Source organism: Pituophis catenifer, unplaced genomic scaffold, assembly GCF_029215685.1.
Source record: "Pituophis catenifer annectens isolate HBS135680 unplaced genomic scaffold, rPitCat1.0.hap2 SCAF_3, whole genome shotgun sequence".
NCBI classification, from domain to species: domain Eukaryota; kingdom Metazoa; phylum Chordata; class Lepidosauria; order Squamata; family Colubridae; genus Pituophis; species Pituophis catenifer.
In genome coordinates this window covers 109,291,427-109,313,861 of record NW_027256883.1, presented here as the reverse complement: position 1 = coordinate 109,313,861, position 22,435 = coordinate 109,291,427, and the positions used below count along the sequence as shown (strand labels likewise).

Here is a 22,435-nt window from a genome sequence, read left to right as displayed (position 1 = left end):
CTCTTCTTAAAAATCTCCACTGATGGCGCACCCATATCTTCTGAAAGCAACCCATTCCACTCGTTAATTGTTTTCACTGTTAGTAAATTTTTCTTAGTTCTAGATTGGTTCTCTCCTTGCTTAGTTTCCATCCATTGCTTTTTGTTCTGCCTTTTGGTGTTTTGGTAAATAGGTTGACCCCCTTCTTCTTTGTGGCAGTCCCTCAAATACTGGAATATTGCTATCATATCACCCCTAGTCCTTTTCACTAGACTAGAATTACCCAATTCCATTCTTCAGCCTCCAGCCCCCTAATCATCTTTGTTGCTCTTCTCTGGACTCTTTCCAGAGTCTCAACATTTTTTTTTATATTGTGACAACCAAAACTGGATGCAGTATTCCAAGTGTGGTTTACTGAAATATTATAAAGTGGTACTAATACTTCACATGATCTTGATTCTATCCCTCTGTTAATGTACCCTAGGGTTGCATTGGCTTTTTTTGATGGTTGTGGCACACTACTGGCTCATATTTAAGTAAATGTCCACTAGGACTCCAAAATCCTCTTGCAGTTACTGCTATTGAGCCAGGTTCTACCTATTCTAAACCTGTACTTTTTTTTTTTTTTGGCACAAGTGTAAATCTTTACTTTTCTCTGTATTGAATTTCATTTGTTTGATATGACCCAGTGTTCAAGTCTGTCAAGATCCTTCTGGATCTTGAACCTATCTTCTGGGGTGTTGGCTATTCTACCAGCTTGGTGTCATCTGTAAATTTAATGAGTTCCCCTTCTATTCCCTCATCTAAATCATTTATGAAGATATTGAAGAAAATTGGCCCTAAAACAGCACCTTGGGGTACCCCACTGCTTACTTCCCTCCATTTAGATGTAGTTCCATTAAGGACTATACGTTGAGTGTGGTTCGTCAGCCAGTTACAAATCCACCTGGTGGTGATGCTGTCTATCCCATATTTTTCTAACTTACCAAAGAAGTAGGTTGTCGTTTACTTTGTCAATGCCTTACTGAAATCCAAATATACTATATCCAGAGCATTTCGCTGGTCCACTAATTTAGTCACTTTGTCAAAGAATAAGATTTGTTTGGCATGATCTGTTTTTGACAAACCCATGTTGGCTTCTGGTTATAACTTTGCTTGCTTCTAGGTATTTGCAGATCTGTTTCTTGATTATCTTTTCCAGGAGCTTCCCAGGTATTGATGTCAGGCTGACTGGTCTATAGTTTCCTGGATCATTCTTTTTTCCTTTTTTTAAAGATTGGAACTATATCAGCTCTTTTCCAGTGCTCTGGTAGTTCTCCGGTGCTCCAGGATCTTTGAAAGATATGGTTCAATGGTTCCAAGATCACATCAGCCAGCTCCTTCAGAACTCTGGGATGTCATCCATCTGGTCCTGATGATTTGAATCCGTCCAGAGTAGACAGATATTCTCTTAACATTTTTTTACCTATTTTAATTTCTATTCTTATTCCTAGTCTGTGTTTTATGGTTCTGTTTTTGGTAAACTGGACTTTTTCTTTTTGCGTGAAGACAGATACAAATAATGAATTAAGCAGCTCTGCTTTCTCCCTGCTACCCATCACTTCCTTGCCAACTTCTCCCATTCGTGGACTGATTGTTTCCTTAACTTTTTCTTGCATTTTACATGTTCAAAGCAGGGTTTTTTTCCTCAATTATTTCTGACATTTGTTGCAAGTCTTAGTTCATTCTGAGCCTTAGTTTCCTGTTATATTATGTCCGTTATGTTATAGCCATTATTATGGCTATAACAAATTAGGTTATATCCACTCATTCATAACATAATTTGGAGGAACATTTTCCATTGTTTGTACATCCAAAAAAGGATTAAAAGACTGAAGGAAAAGGTTGATTATATGATTGATTTTGGAAAGTTGATTTTGGATTAAAGATCCAGATGGATTTGAAATAAGATTTTGAAATTAATTGTAAGAAATCTTCCTGTGAGGAAAGCTGTTGTTTTGAACTCCTTTTAAAAAGCATGATAACATGGAACTCTGAAGGTTGGATACTAGAGGGAACCAGAAGGAACTAATGATTACAATTAAAGAAGAACAACACTTAACATTCTTAATACAGAATAGAGTAAAATATTTTAACATTGGACATATTGAAGGATATTTTCAAACAATGGACCCAGAAGTTAACTTTAAGAGTATTTTTCCCATTTTCTTTTTCTGCTTCTTTTTTTTCTTTTTAATCTTTTCTTTTTAATTTTTTATTAATTTTCTTTCATAAGTGTAATTTTTAATAAAATTACAATTTTAAAAACAGAAAAGGATTAAGAGCTGAAAGAATAGTATTATGAGATATCTGAGCCTTTAAGGCTGTTCAAAGCCATTCCAAATAAATAAATAAAGGACACTTCAGAAATTTGAATGCCTTCCTTGCAAAGAGGCTATACTAATCTTCCCTGTATCATTTCAATTTTAGTATATACTCTGCCAATGCAAGCGGAAACTGTTCCTGAGGATCTTTTTAACACTGACAATGCACAATTCTGCATGACAGCTTGCAGCATCCATCAACCAAAGGTTATTCTATTCTATGCTTCAGTGAAGTACATAATACAATCGCTAATCATAGCAGAGCAGTTCTTGTGACATAGCATGAATCAGTGTGTGGGAGGCTGTTCCTTTAATTTAAAGATGCGAATACAAAAAATGGATTGGCAGGGTGTCTGTTATGCTGATTTCTCACAGGTCTTTTATTCTCCCCAGTTTTCCCCATCTTCATCTCTATCATCCTCTCCCATAGCCTACTGCTACTTTTTACTGCATCTTTCCAATATTCTCTACATGCTTGATGCCCCTATCTGCTTTCCCCTTTCCTCAGTATTGTGACTCACTTGCTGTTTTCCACCTCCTCTCCTCTACCATTATTATATGTCAACCAATCCCCAACCCCTTGCTCCACATATAGACCCTTTTCTGTCTCACATTTCTTCTGCTGAAGGGTCTTACTTATTTTTCCCCCCACTCAGTATAAAGAATTACTTTTTTTTCCTGGTTTAGAACCTCTGCCTTACAGGGACCTGGATTTATTAGACCTCTCTAAGCAGAATGATTTAGATTTGTCAGTTTCTTTGGCAACTACTTAGTCAGACTTTCTCCATCCTTTGAAGTGGGTAATAGCTTTTGTTTATCTTTGGTTCCTTTGGGAGAGCTTAAAGAAATCTCCCAAATTGTTTTGATCCAGACTTGAAGACATTGGTGAGTAAAAACTGATAATTAGCAAAAAGCTCAAATGTTTCTGAGTGGCATTACATTGGTAATCATGGCTCTTACTTAAAACTGAGTTGAGAACATGAATCAACTAGCAAAGAAGTATGAGAAACTCATAATCCTTATATGTTTCTTTTACTTCTTTTCTCATTTGTAAAGTCTGTAGAGAAAAGAAAAAAGCTAGGTGGTTTTGATTTGGCTTGGTCATTCTTACAGGCATGATAAAGAACTGTAGAAATCTCTCTGATGCCACTGTTAGAACATGTTTTTATTTTTGGTTTGTTTATCTATATCTAAATTTATGTAACTGCCCATCTCAAAGAAGTAACTGGGCAGTGCATAGTCATTATTGTAAAGGGGCAGGTGTGTGTGGAGAGAGAGAGGGAGAGGGAGGGAGGAAGAGAGAGAGAGAGGAAGAGAGAGGGGGGGAGAGGGAGAGGGTGAGTGAGAGAAGCAGGCAGGCAGGCAGAGTCAATATTCCAAGAGGTTCTCATGCAAAATGTTAATCCAGTCTAACAAGCCTTCTGCAACTTCCAGGTCCTTGGCCCAGGAAAATGTGCAATCTCTTATTTTAGAACTCTTTCAATGACTTGATCTGTAAGGAAGTCATGGATATCTATTAGCGCGACTGCTAGTAAAAGATTTACAACACTGTAATCATGAGATTGCAGTCCCATGATTACAGTACATTACAATAATTTTCCATTGTATAGAACATCATTACTTTATTCTTTTCTTTTTAACTTGCTTTTATTTATAATTTCAATTTATAAAGCAACCTATCTTAAATTCAAGACTCTGAGAAGCTTATAGCAGTTAGAAACATCATTGTCTGGTCTTTGTAATTGCCACTCGTTACAGAGTAATACCTATTTGAAGCAGGGTAGATAAAAATCAATGATTTTTTTAAAAAAATCAAAAAAATCAGATTTTTTTTATTTAAATCGGATTTTTTTTATTTAAATCAGATTTTTTTTATTTAAATCAGATTTTTTTTATTTTTATCAAATTTATTTTAATAAAAAACTTTTGGGGTAAAAATCTATCGTAAGATCATTTTTTATTTAAGATACATAAATAATTTAGTTTATTCAGCATGAAATGGAGCTTAGTTATGTAGCATGAGGCTGTATATTCTGCAACACTGGGACCATTGGTGAGTCAACAGTGGGTCAAAGGAGTAGCAGAGATGACAGTTGCTCTTTAAAAATTATGATTTAAATCGAGTTGATTTAAATCAAGCCTTTTTACTAGTGATTTAAATCATGATTTAAATTGTGATTTAAATCAACTCGATTTAAATCAAATCCACCCTGATTTGAAGCAAGAAAAGGCCAAAACACTCACATTAATGTGGTGCAATCAGGGATCAATGTAACATTTGATTCCTTGCTCTTGTGCAACAATACACTTTTTGAGACATGCATAATCCATTATAGGAACTATAAAGTTCCTAGTGTAAAAAAGCACAATATAAATCACTATTATTCATGCTTTATCTTTCTCCTACACTGAGACCTGCTATTTTTAAATAACCCTTTTCTGCACAAAAGCTATAATTACCTTTTTTCAAAATAGATTGTGCTCAGCCCTACTTATAAAACTCTTCATATTTTAAAACGATCAATCAAAGTTAAGGTCTACAGTAGAAGTTCTGAGTACTCAAGATCATCATCTTTGAAGGTCAGTAAAGTGTTTTACCATATACCCAACCAAATACTGGAGCAATAGTAGGGCTCTGTCTGCTCTTAACTGCAACTGCATCCAAAGGAAGTTGCTCATGGAATAAAGCAGGGAGTAGAGGGAGTTTTTTAGAGGCACTGAAGCCATAAGAGGAAAGAGGGATTGGTAAAAGTCAGCTTTTCTACATTGGAAGACTCCTCTCAAGCACTTATGATGTCACCAGATCCAGAATAGTTAAACGTATTGGCAACATTATTGTGCAGTTTCTTATTTAGGTTGTTGCTCTGTTTTGCATCTGCTAACAGAGTCTTGCTATCTGCTTGCTTATTCCCCTACAAACGTTCAACCCTTGTCCATATTAAGAGGTATAAATATGCCACTAGAACTGCCATCACTATTACACCATACCTTTTCTCCCTTCCTGTTTACATACTAAACAGACTATATGTTAAGAAAAATAAACTCAATTTCTCAATATGCTTCTTTCCTCTGCTAGGATCACTTTTCTCTCAATTCCACTTTGGCTGCAGCCTCCAACAATTGTCACTATTGTATTACTTGGGGCTATGTGGACTATGGTATTATGCTCTCAGGAAAAAGAATGTGTCAGAACTGCCACCTCAGTCGCCTTTCACCTTTGCTTTGGTGCCAGTCTGCCATGAGCTATGGGGGGGGGGGAGCCAAACAGGAGTGGGGTGGGAGGATCCCAGTTCATTGTTCCTGTCGGAAACTTAAATTCAAGGACAACCACCTGCGAAGGAATGTAGCCACATACCAAGAATAACTGTTTCAACAACGGTTCAAACAACATCTAGTTTGAATATGATTGGACAATCAAGGGCTAATGGGGTGAGAGGATCCTGGGAAGGGGGAATTGTGCTTGGGAATTTGGCGCATGAACCTCAGATCTGGCTTTGCCTTATTATAGTACACTTGGCCTTTAGTAAATACTATCTTTTTCCTAAAATGGAGTCATAAATCGTTCTTGTTTAGGGTTCAAGTCAAGTCAGATGTGACAGAATGACTACATAGAAAGGAAGTACAACAGGAGAGAGTTTTATTTGGATATGAAACTAGCATGCGCATACATTATCAGTGTGTGACAAAGCATATGAATGAGCATATTGCTGATAATGAACAGACAAAGTGCTACCAACCAAACATATTGCAAATCTCTGCAGGTCTCAATTTCATTACAATTGTTTACTTATTACATAATTTGCACTATAAGAAAAATGCAGGAATTGTTCATAGAATAAAAGGCACAAGCTTGCCATTTTGCCTTACCTGCAGCATAGAGGGTGATTTGGTGACAGCTCCTGTAAATCCTGCTCAATCCTTGCCAAAGGAGCGCCAAGTGATCTTTGCTGCTGCAGTTAACAAACTTATGCAAGGCTCCTCACAAACTGCAAGGCTCAGGTTTAATGATATGCAAATATTATTACTATGGATTTGTCACACAGTCAGTCAAATTTCAGACTGGATTTAACATTTTTACCCACCTATTGAGTCCTTCCCAAGTGTATGTTGATGTTTGATGGTATTAAGGGTTTTGTCACAGGATGTAAGCTGTTCTGAGTAAAACTGTCTTTTGCAAACGACTAATGGTAATTGTGTCAATACCGATGGGGTTCAAGTGGTGCTCTAGTTGTTTTGGGATTGCATCCAAAGTGCATATTACTATTAAAATTTACCTTTGCTTTCTTTTGCCACAGTCGTTCTATTTCTATTTCCAGGTATTTTGTATTGTTATCTTCTCTAGTTCTTTCTCTTCTATTCTGCTGTTTCCAGGTACTGCCACTCCACTGTCCAGATTTTTTTCGTCTTTCTTATTGACAATTCTTAAGTCTAAGGTGTTGTTAATGTCTATGTGTTTATTTATCTTCTGCCTGTCTGTCCTACATAGTGGTTGTAGAAAAACTCCTGGTTTTCTTCTGGGGTTGCTGGGTCTTTTGCTTTGCTTAGGACAGTGATGACTAACCTTTTCCAGACCGAGTGGCCAAAGCCTGAACCCCCAAAATACAATGCGCACGCGGCCCCTATGCATGTGCTCTGCCCCCACACATGTACGTGTGGCCCACTGCATGCATCCCACCCCTGTGCGTGCGTGCCCCCCACACACGCCCCCCATGTGCGGCAGAGACCCGAAGACCAGCTGGCCAGCATGCGTGCATGCACAGCAGAGCTGAACTGGGGCAACAGCTTGCGTGCCATCAAAGAGGGCGCTGCGTGCCACCTCTGGTACACGTGCCATAGGTTCGCCATCATAGGCTTAGGTCCTTAAAGTCCTTTCGAAGGAGTTTAATTGGCTTGGGTGCTACTCTGATTCCATGTGGTTGTAGTAGTCTGTTGGTGGTTTCTGAAATATTTGTGATGTATGCCAGTGTAATTCTTTTTAGGGTTTGTGTTGGTTGTGCTGTATTGGGTTAAATGGTCAAGGACAAAAAGACCTAAGCACCTCTCTACCCACAGTCATACGCAGATCAGCATAGATTAACTGCAAGATTAACATCAGACCAACAATCAAGTAAACAATACCCCAATCAAGAAACTGCCAAAGAAGCCAGCAGTAAACAGCGCAACCAAAGAATCTCTAAGACCACCCCCACCAACACTTGCAGGGCAAGCCAGTAGAATATATACTGACAGTTGAAAAGTGGAACTTAACCATTGCCAGGTCTTATTATCTGCTCTGTCTGCTATTTTTTTTTAGTGCACTGGCCATGTAATATTTTGTCTTCCCATTTTTCTTTTGTATTCATTTGTTCTTTTTTTTTGTAGTATAGTTTGATCTCTGCAGTATTCAGTACGCCTTTCTGGTGTACTAGCTTCATTGCTTCTTCTTCACCGTCCTTTAGATATTATTCAAATGTCCTTTTTCTGTTTCCCTATGACTATCATTAAGTGTTATACCTTATGATTCTTGACGAATGTATCTGTTCTTTTATGTACACCGAGAGCGTATGCACCAAGACAAATTCATTGTGTGTCCAATCACACTTGGCCAATAAAGAATTCTATTCTATTCTATTCTATTCTATTCTATTCTATTCTATTCTATTCTATTCTATTATTCTATTCTATTATTCTATTCTATTCATCGCTGTTAATATTGTGGTTTGCTGCATTACAACCCAGATGTTCAGACTGAATCTGGCATTTTTATCTACCTACTGAGTGCTTCCCAAGAACCTGGGATAGGCAGATGCGGATGTTTGATTGCATTATTATTATTATTATTTAAACTTAATTTTCCGTGCTCAACTTTTTGTGTACTGGCTGGAGAACCCTCGCAGTTGATGTTCATCCATCTTAAAACTGCCAAGGTTGAGAAATACTGGTCTATAGAATTATTATAGCATTTAATTATTGTTGTTTATTGTCAATTCTTTTCTACTTCTGAAATCATAATAAAAATGTTCAGCTTTCAAGGCCCAAACATGTAAGGAAGCAAGAATTATGTAGACTTTAATCTTAGAATTAGAGGTAAATACTGACTCATTGAAGCTGCAAGAGGTATTTACAACCCTCATTTATTAGTAAACTCATCAAAGCAAAATATTTTGAATCACTTCTTCTAGCACTTCTTGCTACCTGTAATCAGTTGCCATTTTTGAGATAAACTAAGCAGATTCCTTCTCATGTTTTGGTTGTTTATGTTCTTTCATTGCTTTCCCAGCCTCCTTATCAGTGGTAGGTTGCTACCGGTTCACCCTGGATTGGGCGAACAGGTAGCAGCAGCAGCGGGAGGCTCTGCCCACCCGCCCAGACATCTCTGTGCATGCGCAGAAGCATCATGCGCACACACGAGCGTGTCCATGAGCAAACTGGTAGCGACGGGATTTGAAACCCACTATTGCTCCTTACCAATATCTCATCCCAATGATTTGAATTGCATTGGAAACACAACAAACAAAACTTTGAAAAGAAAGTGGAAGAAAGTAAAAGATAGTAATAGAATGATGAAACTCAATGGAAAACCTCAACTACTAAGGGCTCCTATAAAAATATTGCCATTAATAAAGGATATTCTATTATTACTTCCCAGGATTTTATAGATACTACATACCTTGTCACTAATAAGAGACTTAATTAATCCCAAACTGCACAAATGTAACCACTACTCAATTTCTTTAATTAAACTAATCTCCTAATTACTCATCCTTCTTCCTCTTGGAGCTAAAACTTATTTTGCTCTAATGAGATTACAGCCAAGAAAAGCAATGCATGTTAAAGTACATGGGAGAATAATCTATTTTTAGAAAAACTGCATTTCAAAATGAGATAAATTAATAAAAGTTTTCATGAGTTGATATGGTGGCAATAATCACATTTTCGTGTGTGTGTGTGTGTGTCTAAACCATTATTCAAATATAGTCAAAAGACTATAACCTTGTTGCTAGTATCCTTAAGATTTATATCAATTGTTTCCCTATGCCTATCATTAAGTGTTGTATCTTATGATTCTTGACGAATGTATCTTTTCTTTTATGTACTCCGAGAGCGTATGCACCAAGACAAATTCCTTGTGTGTCCAATCACACTTGGCCAATAAAGAATTCTATTCTGTTCCGTTCTGTTCTGTTCTATTCTATTCTGTATGAAGTTGTACATTTTTTTCTATTTTCTATACAAAAATACAGCTACACATCTAAATGTAAGTAGGTATCTGAATATACATATTTCAGCACACAATTGCAATGTCTTCATCAGCTTTCCTAACCTGATGTTCTCTAACTCTTATAATCACTTAGCCAGCATTATTTTCTGGTACTGAGAAAGTAGCATCAAATTGGGAAAAGTTAATGAACTACAAACAAATGTATCTTCAGAAATAGTGCATTCTAAATGATCAGTAGGATATTACAGGGGGTACCCAAACATATTCAAACATAGCACTAGGAATTTGTGTTGAATAAATAGTTGAAAATAAAATTCATTTAAATTAGATTTAAAATGAATACTAACATCGTATGAAATAATGTTTTCTACCTTTAAAGAGATGTGATTTAAGAAAAACAGAAGCCATCCTGTTTAATTCAGATGCTATAGTTTATGTAGGATTGTTGCCTAAAAGTTATTCTCTTTATCCAAATTCTTCCACTCATTTTGCTTTTGTGAACAGAAAATTATCACTTATTATCACTGACATTTCCAGCTTATATGAACTAATTCTTTACAGGATCTTACCCTTATTTTTAACCAAATTTCTCTTAAAATACTTCCAACATTTGCATATTGATAATGTCTCAAGATTAATGAGCCTTGTTATCTCATTAGCAACTCATGTAACTAAAAATTAATAATATAATCTTCAACACATCTTAGGTAAACCCGTCTTTAGTCCATTTCTTAATATCATGTGCTTAACAGGACAAGAAATGCCAGGAAACAGAAAGTTAAGGATGATGTGCAAGATAGGAATTAGAGAGAGGGGGGGAAAAGTGAAAACAGCTATCTCTAGTGAGAACCAAAAGACCAAAACAGAACCCTCTACTCTATCCTACATACTCCAACACAAGCCTAATCATATACATCTTTGTAAAGGCTACTCAGCACATTTTTCCTAATGCCTGCCTAAGCCTTGTCCTCTCTGCCTACAAAACATCTGTCTTTCCATGGCAAATAACTCTGCTGTAAAGCCAGAGGAATAGATGAACCAAGTATAAGAATCCAAGGCGGCAAAATGCTGGTGACCCAAACTCTTGATTGCTACATGAGACAACCTGTGTTACATCATTTGCATCATACTTGGCATGTAGGGCCTCATCTACAAAAGGCCATGGAGGAAGTGTTCAAAGCAACCATCATGCTTTTTTGAATGCATATTCTTTTTGAAAAGGGAATAAGGTAAAAAACTATGTATTCAACAAAGCATGATATATTTTTCTATATTTTTTTCTCATTCATATATGCTCTTTCTGTAAAAAAAATCAACCAGATGGAAAGTATTCCATGAAGTCACTATTCTAACATTCTCCTAACCAGGAAAAACAACCACCTGCTATCTGATTTGTAAGACAAATGCCTATAGAGACCCAGGACTCATGGCCAAAAGGAGGGATCTGACTCATAGTGGGTGAATTAAATGCTTCAGGTCAACATCTCCCTGAAGCTCTTCCTCCATGTGATACAGAGCATTCCCCTAAAATGTTTTATTGCTTTTTCTAATGAAAACACCACATTCCTGGATCAGTGTGATCTGGTTTTGGCAAGTAACCTGGCTCTACGTGGGGGTGGGTGGGGGGTGGGGGTGGGAGAGGGAATAGTTCTCCTCAAGTGATGTCTGCATATCCCAGATTATTCCAACCTCCAGTTTTAAATCTGTCTTTCAATCCTATTATTCTTATATCTGCTTTACAAATAAAAAAATATGGAGATTATATACATCCTTGTCTATGCCTTTTCCTATTCTGGACCACTTGGTTTTCCAAACAAATGTCCTGATTTAAAAATTGACTTTTACACCTGAAATCTAAATTTAGATATATTAGATACAGAAATACATATGACTTTTTTGTGTGCCACAATTGCCAGCTTGTCCATGCCCACTAGCACCTCCCCCCACCAAACTAGCAAAGCTATAGGGCTTAGTACTGGAAAGGGCAATCACCATGAAAACGGTACTGGTTATAAATGGTCCTGCCTATAAACAGGTGTGCCTATGTTTTTAGCAAATTCACGTAATGATTCTTCTAAACTTTGAAATTCATAGTATTTGCAAACAGTATATCAATTATTCAGTGGGCTAGAATATGCTTGATCACTTCCACTTGGTCCAGGATTACTTTAAAAACTTATTTTTGTTGTTGTTGTTGTTTTCTCTTTTTTCTTCTTTTTTCTTCATTTTTTATTATTATTTTTTTATATTAAAAAGTTTTTATTTTATAAACACGCATACATACAATATATAATCAATCAGTGTATCATCTAAGTACATCTTTTTTCCTGATATTATTATTTCATTTGTTGTAACATTTTCCCCACAGTTATCAACAATTTTATCCCAACCCAACCCTCCCCACCCCCCCACCCCCGACTTCCCAGAGCAAAAACAGGGTATAACATTTAACAAGCAAAAGCTAAAATATACTAACCTACTACAAAGTTTAAAACTCCCTCACACTCTTTAACTCCTCTTTTGCTAATTCATCAACCTCCCTTTTGTAAATTCTCAAAATCAGTTAGATTATTTATTTATTTTTATTTATTTTATTCGATTTCTATACCGCCCTACTCCCGAAGGACTCAGGGTGGTGCACAGCCAGGCAATAAAAACACATCCATACAAAATTTAAAAGTAGAATAAAATCAAATTAAATAGTTTTGGCTCCAACAAATTTAAAACCCCGAACTGATTAAAACCAATTTTAAAATTGAATATATAAGATACTAAAAGATATTTAAAAATTGAAAATCTTTTATGAAAGGGAGAGAAAATTAGGCCAGGCCTGCCTGGTGAAATAATAAGGTCTTTAAGGCGCGGTGGAAGGTGCGCAGATCCGGGATCCTCCGTATCTCTGGGGGGAGCTCGTTCCAGGTAGTAGGTGCCCCCACAGAGAAGGCTCTCCCCCTGGGGGCCACCAGTCGACATTGTTTGGCTGACGGCACCCGGAGGAGCCCCTCTCTATGGGAGCGTACCGGCCGGTGGGAGGCTATTGGTGGTAGTAGGTGGTCCCGCAAGTACCCAGGTCCTAAGCCATGGAGCGCTTTAAAGGTGGTAACCAAAACCTTGAAGCGCACCCGGAAGACCACTGGGAGCCAGTGCAGCTCGCGCAGGAGAGGTGTTACATGGGAACGCCATGTCGCTCCCATTACCACCCGCGCGGCCTCACTCTGCGCCAGTTGGAGCCTCCGGGTGCTCCTCAAGGGGAGCCCCATGTAGAGAGCATTGCAATAGTCCAGGCGGGAGGTGACAAGGGCATGAGTGACCGTGTGTAACGAGTCCCGATCCAGAAAGGGACCCAACTGGCGAATCAGGCGAACCTGATGAAAAATCCTCCCGGACACGGCCGTCAAGTGCTCTTCTAAAGACAGCCGTGAATCCAGGAGGACGCCCAAGTTGCGCGCCCTCTCCGTGGGGGCCAATGATTCGCCCCCAATAGTCAGTGATGGCACCAACTGACTATATCGGGACATCGGAAACCACAGCCACTCGGTCTTGGATGGGTTGAGCCTGAGCCTATTCCTTCCCATCCAGATCCGCACAGCCTCCAGGCACCAGGACATCACTTCAAGGGCATCGTTGGGGTGGTCTGGGGTGGAGATGTACATCTGGGTGTCGTCCGCGTACTGGTGGTACTTCACCCCAAAACCACGGATGATCTCGCCCAGCGGCTTCACATAAATGTTGAACAGGAGGGGTGAGAGGACCGACCCTTGCGGCACCCCACATAGGGGTTGACCTCTGGCCCCCTGTCAACACAGACTGCGACCGGTCAGAGAGAAAGGAGGAGAACCACCGCAACACAGTGCCTCCCACCCCTAACTCTTCCAGCCGGTGCAGCATGATACCATGGTTGATGGTATCAAAAGCCGCTGAGAGATCTAACAGGACCAGGACAGAGGAGCATCCCCTGTCCCGAGCCTCCAGAGATCATCTACCAACGCGACCAATGCCGTTTCTGTGCTGTACCCGGGCCTGAAGCCCGACTGGAACGGATCTAGATACGTCGTTTCATCCAGGTGCTGGGGGAGCTGTTGCGCGACCACACTCTCAACAACCTTTGCAACGAAGCGAAGGTTGGAGACCGGACGATAATTTACCAACATTGCCGAGTCCAGGGAAGGCTTCTTGAGGAAAGGCCTCACCACCGCCTCTTTCAAGGCAGCGGGAAAGATTAAATTCTTTCTTCCTGAATATAAGAGCCTTTTTCTTGGTATTAATCCAATAACTTTAACAATATTACAAGCATTAACAAACATTGATAAATTTCATTTTCATCCCTCAAACACCTTTCTTTTTCAACATTGCTCCATAATAAGATTCTAAATTAAGCATTTATCCTCTTTATTCCTTCATAAACCAATTATCAATTTCTAACTATTCAGCATTAAAAATTCTAAATTAAACATTTTAAAACTTTAAACATTTTATCACCTATACCTTTTAAAATAATATAATCTTATATTAAACATTTTAAAAAACCTCTTAATACATCAATAAGACCTTCTTAGTTCATTCCTCAAAATATAAATTTCAAAACCTTCAGGAAACTATCCCTTAAATTTTTAATTAACCATTTCTATATTTTTTCCAGTCCTTCTTCCTCAATTAACATTGCTCCCTAATAAAGTTCCAAATTAGACATTTATCCTCTTAAAATACTATAATCTTATGTTAAACATTTTAGAAATCTCTTTAATACATCAATAGGACATTAAGTCATTTCTCAAAATATAAATTTCAAACCCTTCAGAAAAGTGTCCCTCAAATTTTTAATTAGCCATTTTAATACCTCGATAACTCTTAAAAAGCTATCATTTTTACCTCGATAACTCTTAAGAAGCTATCATTTTTATATCCAGAACCAATTGTAATAACACACTTCCTTTATATTATTATCTTAGAATAAACTTTAAAAATACAAATTTAATTAAGCCTCTCAACCTATTGCCAAAATCCTCCCCAAAAAAGATTAATCTTCAGTTCTTCCCTTCTTTCTGTATTTTTTCCAGTCCTTTTTCTTCAATAATTCTTTCTTCTTCAGCATTGCTCCTCCTCCTGCTTTTATTTTCGAGAATTTTAAAATTTGGATTTGAGGTTGATGTCTGTTTAAAATTTTTTGTCTTCTTAAAGTTATTTCATTTAATTTGAAACCCCCATAAATCTCTCTCAAGTCCTCCTGATTAAACTCTTCCAGATTCCTTTGCTTTCCCCTCTTGGTCTGGAAAGCATCCTTTTTGTCCAACGTCACATTAAACTAAGGTGACCAGATTTTAACATTGGTAAAGAGGGACATTGTGGGCGTGGCTTATTTTGTGGGCGTGGCTAGCTGGTCATGTGACCGGGTGGGCGTGGCTAGCTGGTCATGTGACCGGGTGGCCATGGCTATGTGTATAGGGTAAGGTGAACAGATTTTAACATTGGTAAGAGGGACACCATTGTGGGCGTGGCTTATTGTGTGGGCGTGGCTTGGAGGCCATGTGACTGGGTGGGCGTGGCTAGCTGGTCATGTGACCGGGTGGCCATGGCTATGTGTATAGGGACTACTCAGAGGGCTGGAAAGTCATTTCTGACAGGTCCTCACACTTTTGACTGGTCCTCACACTTATGACCATCCTCACATTTATGCCCGTGCAGCATTCTTAACAACCATGTCACTCATTTCACAACTGCTTCTCTTCACCATGATGACAAGATAGGGCAACAATGTAAAATGTGAGGACAGTCGTAAGTTCGAGGACTGGTCAAAAGTGCGAGGACCAGTCAAAAATAACTTTTTCAGCCCTCTGAGTAGTCCATATGCACAAAAGGACTAACCAGAGGGCTGAAAAAAGTCATTTCTGACAGGTCCTCACACTTTTGACTGGTCCTCACACTTATGACCATCCTCACATTTATACCCGTGCAGCATTCTTAACAACCATGTCACTCATTTCACAACTGCTTCTCTTCACCATGATGACAAGATAGGGCAAAAATGTAAAATGTGAGGACAGTCGTAAGTTCGAGGACTGGTCAAAAGTGCGAGGACCAGTCAAAAATAACTTTTTCAGCCCTCTGAGTAGTCCATATGCATAAAAGGATACAGTAATTGAGAGGGATGAAGGAAGGGAAGGGAAATTAGAGTAGGAGTGACGGTTAAGAGAGGGAGGAAGAGAGGAGGAGAAGGAGAAAGGAAGAGGAAGTAGGGAGGAGAAGAAGAGGGGGGGAAGAGAAAGTAAGAAGGAAAGAAAAGAGAGGTGGTAGGTTTGAGGAGAAAGATTGCTGTACAATAAAAAAGATGAAAGGGAAGAAAGCCAACCCCAAACAAATATAAAGATATTAAGATAAAGAATGAATTGTTAAACTTTAAAGAATAAAAGAGAACAAATATGAATAAATAGCAATAATTAGAAACACACATACATACAATGTATTTTCTTTGAACAGAATATTTGGCTGGTTCACAAATTTAAACAGTGTTTAGTCATTTCAATTAAATTTACAATTTCTATATTTCCTTTTTGCCATATTTATTCATCTATTTTTTTAAAAAAACAATATTACCCTTCATCCTCATCTCTAATCTTAATCAAATTCAATTTTTCCCTTCTATTCTATTTTATACCCCTTCCCATTGTCATCTATTTTTATATCCATCCTCACATTGGTTAATTATGTAATTATGTAATACAGTTGTTTAATACAAATTCAACATTTTAATATAAATCAATTAGTTATCTATCTTTTTTGTATATTAATCAATATGAACATGAATATTCCAATTATTTCCATGCAATCCAATTTCTTACAAATCAATTAATTATACTTACCAATAATAATAAACCAAATAATTTCCCCCATATATTCCTCCAAACCACAACTTAACCATTTCTGCTTTCAACACAGTATACAATTAATAATATCTCAATTATTACAATTCCCTAGTTAAAAAGAGCTTTTTTTTCTTTTGTGTTTTAAAATCTTGAACTCTCCTCTTTTGCCCTAAATAATTTTCCATTGTTTGCACTTACCTTTTTTGGTGAGGAAAAGGAAAATAAATCTGCTGCCTAATTTTCCAACGTTGCAAGCAAACCGCAAAGCCAACAGCCTGTTTTACTTTCACTTTCGTTTTGAGCTTGGTTTGCACAAAGAGAAAAAAAAACCTGCTGAGCAATTTAGCCAGAGCAGAGCCCTGTGCAAATCAGCTGAGAGGGGGAAGCCGAGCTAATTAACGTAGGGCGGCTCTTTGAAGCCCCGCGGCAAGAGTTTAAACAGGTTTTTTCCCTCCAGCCATCAGCGGGGATTCAGGAGGCAGCCGGGAACCAGGAGGCAGAATGAAAAATCGGGACTTTTTTAAAACGCCGCGGGACACGGGACAAATTGCTCAAAAGCGGGACTGTCCCGCCAAAAGCGGGACGTCTGGTCACCTTACATTAAACTGAATTTCTGCCCCATCTTGTTCCAACAGCTCACTGCTGTCTAACAAGCCTTGAAATGATACTATATTCTCCTTTGTCTCCATGTTGTGAGTCAAAACAGTTTCTTCTTCCTGAGACCTTTCATCAAAAAAACCTTTAAGACTTTCCAGTATAGCAGTGGTTTGTGACTCAAAAATTTCATGTATTATAGCTCTTATTTGTGTATTTGCTGGTGTGTGTAATAATAGTCCTTCAGCACTTTCAAAGGTGCCAGCCATTTTCTTTTTTTTTTCAAAGTCCAATTATTTTTAAATTTGTTCAGCTATCAGGTCAATAAATCCAATAATTTTCCACACAATTTAGAAGTATAGAGTAGTTAAGATCAATACCATAGTCTTTTTCATTTCACTAGCACTTTAAATCTTTTTCTTGCCACATTTACAATGTTGCAGCTTTAACTATCACTTTCACTTGTAATTTTCGTTTTAAACGCCCTTAAGCACCATCTTTTTTCCTTTTTCTTTTAAACGGAGTTAAAGTTTAATACTTGCATTTCCTGTTCTCCTGATTTGCTCTGCCAGCATCCAGATTCGAATTTTCTCATAATCCTTAAAATTGCGCTGCTGGTGTGGTCGCGACCCCTTGTTCTGCTTAAAGCAGAATCGTCCCGGATCCGGAGCAATGAAGGGCTTTCAGGGAGCTCTCACCCTGCAAACCCCAGGCTTAAAAAAAAAAAGCCTGGGGATCTAGGGGAGATCTACCCAGACTCTTCTGCTCTTCTCTCCCACTTTTTCCCTGGGGGAGAGTTTTGAGCCGCTAGAACAGCTGATTTTCGCTGTTCTAGCGGCAAACGGAATCACGGGGCTGGAGCTCCTGAAGGAGCGTCCATTCGGGGAACGCGGAGCCACCGGAAGTCTTAAAAAACTTATTTATGGCAAACTGCTATGCAGGGTCCTCAGGTTACTAACCAATCCTTTAAATTCTTCAGACAGAATAATAAATTTAGCTTTACTGTATATGTAACATACTTCAATTAGTTTGCCTATTACCTTCATTAAAAAAAAATACATTTCAAGGGATTACTAACACTTTCCCTCACATTTCCTAGCTGAGGATTTAAACTAATTTTCACTGTTTGAAAAGAAGCATCATCCCAAAAAATATCAGAACTGAAGGCTCAGTTTGGGATTCCCTTTTGCCCTGAGACGGACATGTGATACTGTTAATTCATGGTAGTTATTTTAAGATGACATCTGTTTGGATCTTTGCAAGAAGTCCTAAGCTTCAGTATATTATCTGATATTTTTCCTGTCATTCAAGATTTCTTCCTCTTCCTCTTGCAATCTAAGGTTATGGCCTAAGAATCAAAAAGATTTGGTGGGGAGGAGGGGAAGAACCTCTGAATTTAATTTCCACAGCAAGCACAGAAAACTTATTTTTTAATCAACACTTAAAAAAATAAACTTCAACTGTTAAGTATCAGCAGAGTATCAGCACACATATGTCCGACGTGTTATTTCTCTCTAAATAACTCCCAAACCTTAATTATGTTAACAAACGTCTAAAAAGATGTCCGTAAGTTTACCCTTTTAACCCCTCACCTCCTTTTCAAGATACATCATTTTTCAAGCAGGAACAAGTTGCTTGTTGGTAAAAAAATTAAGCCTCAATATTTTAGAGCATTTCTAGAATTAATAAAACTTCCTGCTTTCTTGTGACTATAATTCAAGCCACAGGATAACTGAAATAGTGGTAATATTTGCTCACAATATTTTAAATAAAAATTCCAAAAATTAATATTGGGAATGCTAGGCAGATATTTCTTTTTTTTTATAACAGCAAAAGCATTTTTATCCTATCCTAGTCTTCAACCCAAAGAGTTCCTAGGCTACCTTGCAAAGATCAGAAAGAAGGTAATTCCTGCCCACAGGCTTACAGATTAGTAATTGCAAAGAAAAAGAAGAGAGGGAAAAAAACAGCTAAAAGTTCAGCAGGTAGTAATTTAGTAGATAATGGAATTGAAGCACAATAAAGATCTGCTGATTTCTTTCTCTCTGGTAGCCTCAAGTGGTAGTTGGAAGAAATGCTCTATCGATACACAATGGAGGTTGCTATTTTCCTCCTATTTCCTCTCATTCTGAAGGCATCAATAATAGAAACTGGCAGCTAGAAACTTTATTAAAGCTTCTTCTATAGATGCTTCAGGACTTATACTAGCAATCTGTGTTTATCTGTCTGAACAGAACTGATATTACAAAGGTTCTAGTTTATAGAAAAGATATTTATAATTCTATAGAACATATCACATTTTAACCTATTTTGTTAATATAAATTATTTAAATGAAGTTTATCTACAAGCTAGTTATCATGTTCTTGAATAGAGCAACACTATTTTCATAAAATAACATTAAGAGTGAAGAAGTTCAATTAGTTACTAATTATCCTGGCAGTGTTTAACAATTTCCATCATTCTCTAGAGCAGGGATGTCAAACTCAAGGCCCCGGGGGCCAGATCCGGCCCAAGGGGTGCTTAGATCTGGCCCGCGGGGCCGCCCTGGAAATAGTGAAGGACTGGCCCATGGCGCCTCTGGCAGCAAAAATAGAGCTCACAAGGGCTGTGTGTGTCCCTCCCAAGCTCCGTTTTCACTGGCAGAGGGTTGCAGGAGGCCATCACAGCCGAAAACAGAACTCGGGGCCCCCTTTTCACTAGCAGAGCACTCAGGCCACCACAGGTGCCCAACACAAGTGACATCATGTTGGCCATGCCCACCCTGGCTACAGCCACTCCAGCCCCCAGAGGTCAAACACAAGCCTAATGCGGCCCTCAATGAAAGTTTGACACTCCTTGAGCTTGTTTCTCCTGGGAATGGTAAAGAAAGGGCATGGAAAGGAAAAGGTCCACCTCCTAATACACATAACTACAACTGCCAGACTGGCGTACGCTCAATACTGGAAAAAGAAAGACCTACCACCAGATGACCTTATAATTAGCAAAATATTAGAGTGTGCAGAGATAAGTAAATTAACATACGAGATAAGTGATGATGAAAATTCAGATTACGATATGATATGGGGAAGATGGTACGAATGGATAAATGATAGAATCAAGGAAGGAGTTAAAGGTGCAGAAATTAATTAGAAATGTATAGTATAAATGACACCAGATATTTTTTCATGTATATATGTACAAACACTGCGAATCCAATGTCAAACAAAATTGCTATTATATTTTATTTGTCTTAAAAAAAAAATCAATAAAGTATATATATATATAAAAAAAGAAAGTTTGACACTCCTGCTCTAGAGTTAATAAATTAGCAAAGCCTGCAGAACATGGTTTCAAGAATTCTTTCTTTTCTACCTATAGCCATAGAAGATACAATTACTGTATTTTCCTTCGGATAAAGAATTAACCTGTTGAATCTATGGGGGATGCATGATGCATCTCTGCTTCCCCTTATGCTGCAGCTGTGTGAAATAGCAAGCAACATAACACCTTCTTTGCAGGGCTACATTGGTGGTTATTCCTCTGGAATATTTTTCTCTGTAACGCCTGGCTGGATCTATCTCATTTACAGGCTTCCTCTACCAGACCAAATTTGGTTCTGTGCTTTTCAAAGATATATCCAGCTGAAAGCAAAGTCCTGAGCTTTTCTTTCCAACATTCTGTTGGATTAGAAAAGAATAAAGAGAGAGAAACAAAACTGACCAGTAAATGTATATTAAAGCAATGATGGCACAAACAGCTGAAGATACTTGATCAAGCACCTCTTTTCAATGAATAACTCAAGAAGGGGATCATGTAGAAATGGTGTTAGGGAGAAATCCTACAGGGAATGTCTTAACGGATTCTTTCCAATCTTTCAACAGCCGCTCCACTTTGGTCATGTGACTGGAGAGGGCTTAAGACACTTAGCCATATATCAAGCTGCTGCCCTGAATGAACCAGGGGTTTTTTTGGAGGTTTTCTCCCCCACTGCTTTCAGCTGGAACTCACCCATTTTCAAACCTGATCCTCCTTCTGCTGGGCTCTCTACAGTGTCAAATTTAATGCTGCTTTCTTCTCTTTGGGAAAGTTATCCTGCTGATATGCACTCAGACTGACAAGAGTTCTAAAACGCTACACAATTCTTTTCCAACATTTGGTTGTATGTGAAGAGACTAAAAAGTTAAGAAAAACATTACTTTTTTATTAAGATTATAATATTATAACAAATTAACAATTTTAATAATTTGACTGTAGTATATTCCACATTAATCTCACATAAGGGTGGGGGTTTCTACTTAATTCTACCTGGAGATTCTAGGAATCACATTTTCATATCGGAACTTGAACATGAAGCCATTGCACCCGAGTGAAAACTTAATTAGTCTCCAGACAATTCTCAACTCATAAAAATCACAAAGATAAGCTAAAGTAAAACATCACTTGCCATCTTTTAGTTCTGAGGTTTAAATACAGCAAATATCTTAAGTAAATTTAAACCCATGAATATTATTTCCACTCCATGAATCTCCTTTGGCAATAGGAAAACCATTGTCAAAAAGATATTGAGAGCTGTCTCCTGTAGGAACAAATTCTGTCTCCCAATTTCTTTCAGACATATAATTTCACATTCATTGATGCATTTTCATTTTAAATATCCTGTAAAATTATTGAAAATTAACAAAATGCAGAGCTTTATTCAGTACATATTAGACTTTGGCCTTTGGTCTAGGTTTCTCTGAAATATTGAGTTCTGAAACTTGTATAATTTAAGAAAGCAACTTCGTTTTTCTTTTACTATTAGCACAACATCTTTACTGCAAAAGTTACAAAAAGATTTTCACAGGATGGACTGTCATGAAATAATAAATTACAATGCTGATATTAAAAACGTGGGCCACATGTAAAAACTCAATAACAACTTCAGCTAAGATTTTTAATATGGTTTACTAATATTTTTGGAGCAAACCCTATACAAAATGAAGCTATACAAGTCACACTGGTTTTAGTGAAATTAAATGAGATTATGTGTTCTCAATTGTTCTACAGAAATCAAAAGACATTGCTATATTTTAGTTGGTTCCTGTCCCAACATTTTTAATATCCTTACATTAATTACAGAAATCTAGATAAAAATGCCTTTTCTCTGAATTTCAGAATTTGCATACTATTACATAGCAAAGTACTAAGACTTTGACTTGCATTTGGCATTAATGCCTTTAGAACCTGACTAGGATTTTTTCAGGAAAAAAAAGGTCTTTACAGTCAATTGAAAAATTATTCATTCCAGTGTTAAACAATGATTTAATAATAGTTTAGGAAAACCACGATACAGAATACAAAATGTACATTTTAAAACCGTTTCATATACATGCTAAATGCATGCTCTGCACTGAACAGCAAAAAGGTGCCCGAACAATTGGGTCACAGACTCCAAAAGGACAAAAGAAAATTAGTTCGT

General features: G+C 37.7%; 1 protein-coding gene and 1 non-coding gene across 6 annotated transcripts in view; both read right to left on the bottom strand.

Moving 5' to 3' along the window:
* RABGAP1L (RAB GTPase activating protein 1 like) overlaps positions 1–22,435 on the bottom strand; it is a 206,876-nt gene that overhangs the window by 119,754 nt on the left and 64,687 nt on the right. The window contains exon 13 of one of the 5 annotated variants that reach the window (XM_070940926.1): positions 3,673–3,834. The exons of the other annotated variants lie outside the window; for them this stretch is intronic. Coding sequence (XP_070797027.1) covers positions 3,811–3,834 — 24 coding nt within the window. The 3' untranslated portion in view covers positions 3,673–3,810. Of the gene's footprint in view, positions 1–3,672; positions 3,835–22,435 lie in introns of those variants that run through there. 5 annotated transcript variants of the gene reach the window in all.
* LOC139316065 (U6 spliceosomal RNA) lies at positions 2,366–2,470 on the bottom strand. The gene has a single exon (XR_011600319.1). It is a non-coding gene; the product is annotated as a U6 spliceosomal RNA (small nuclear RNA).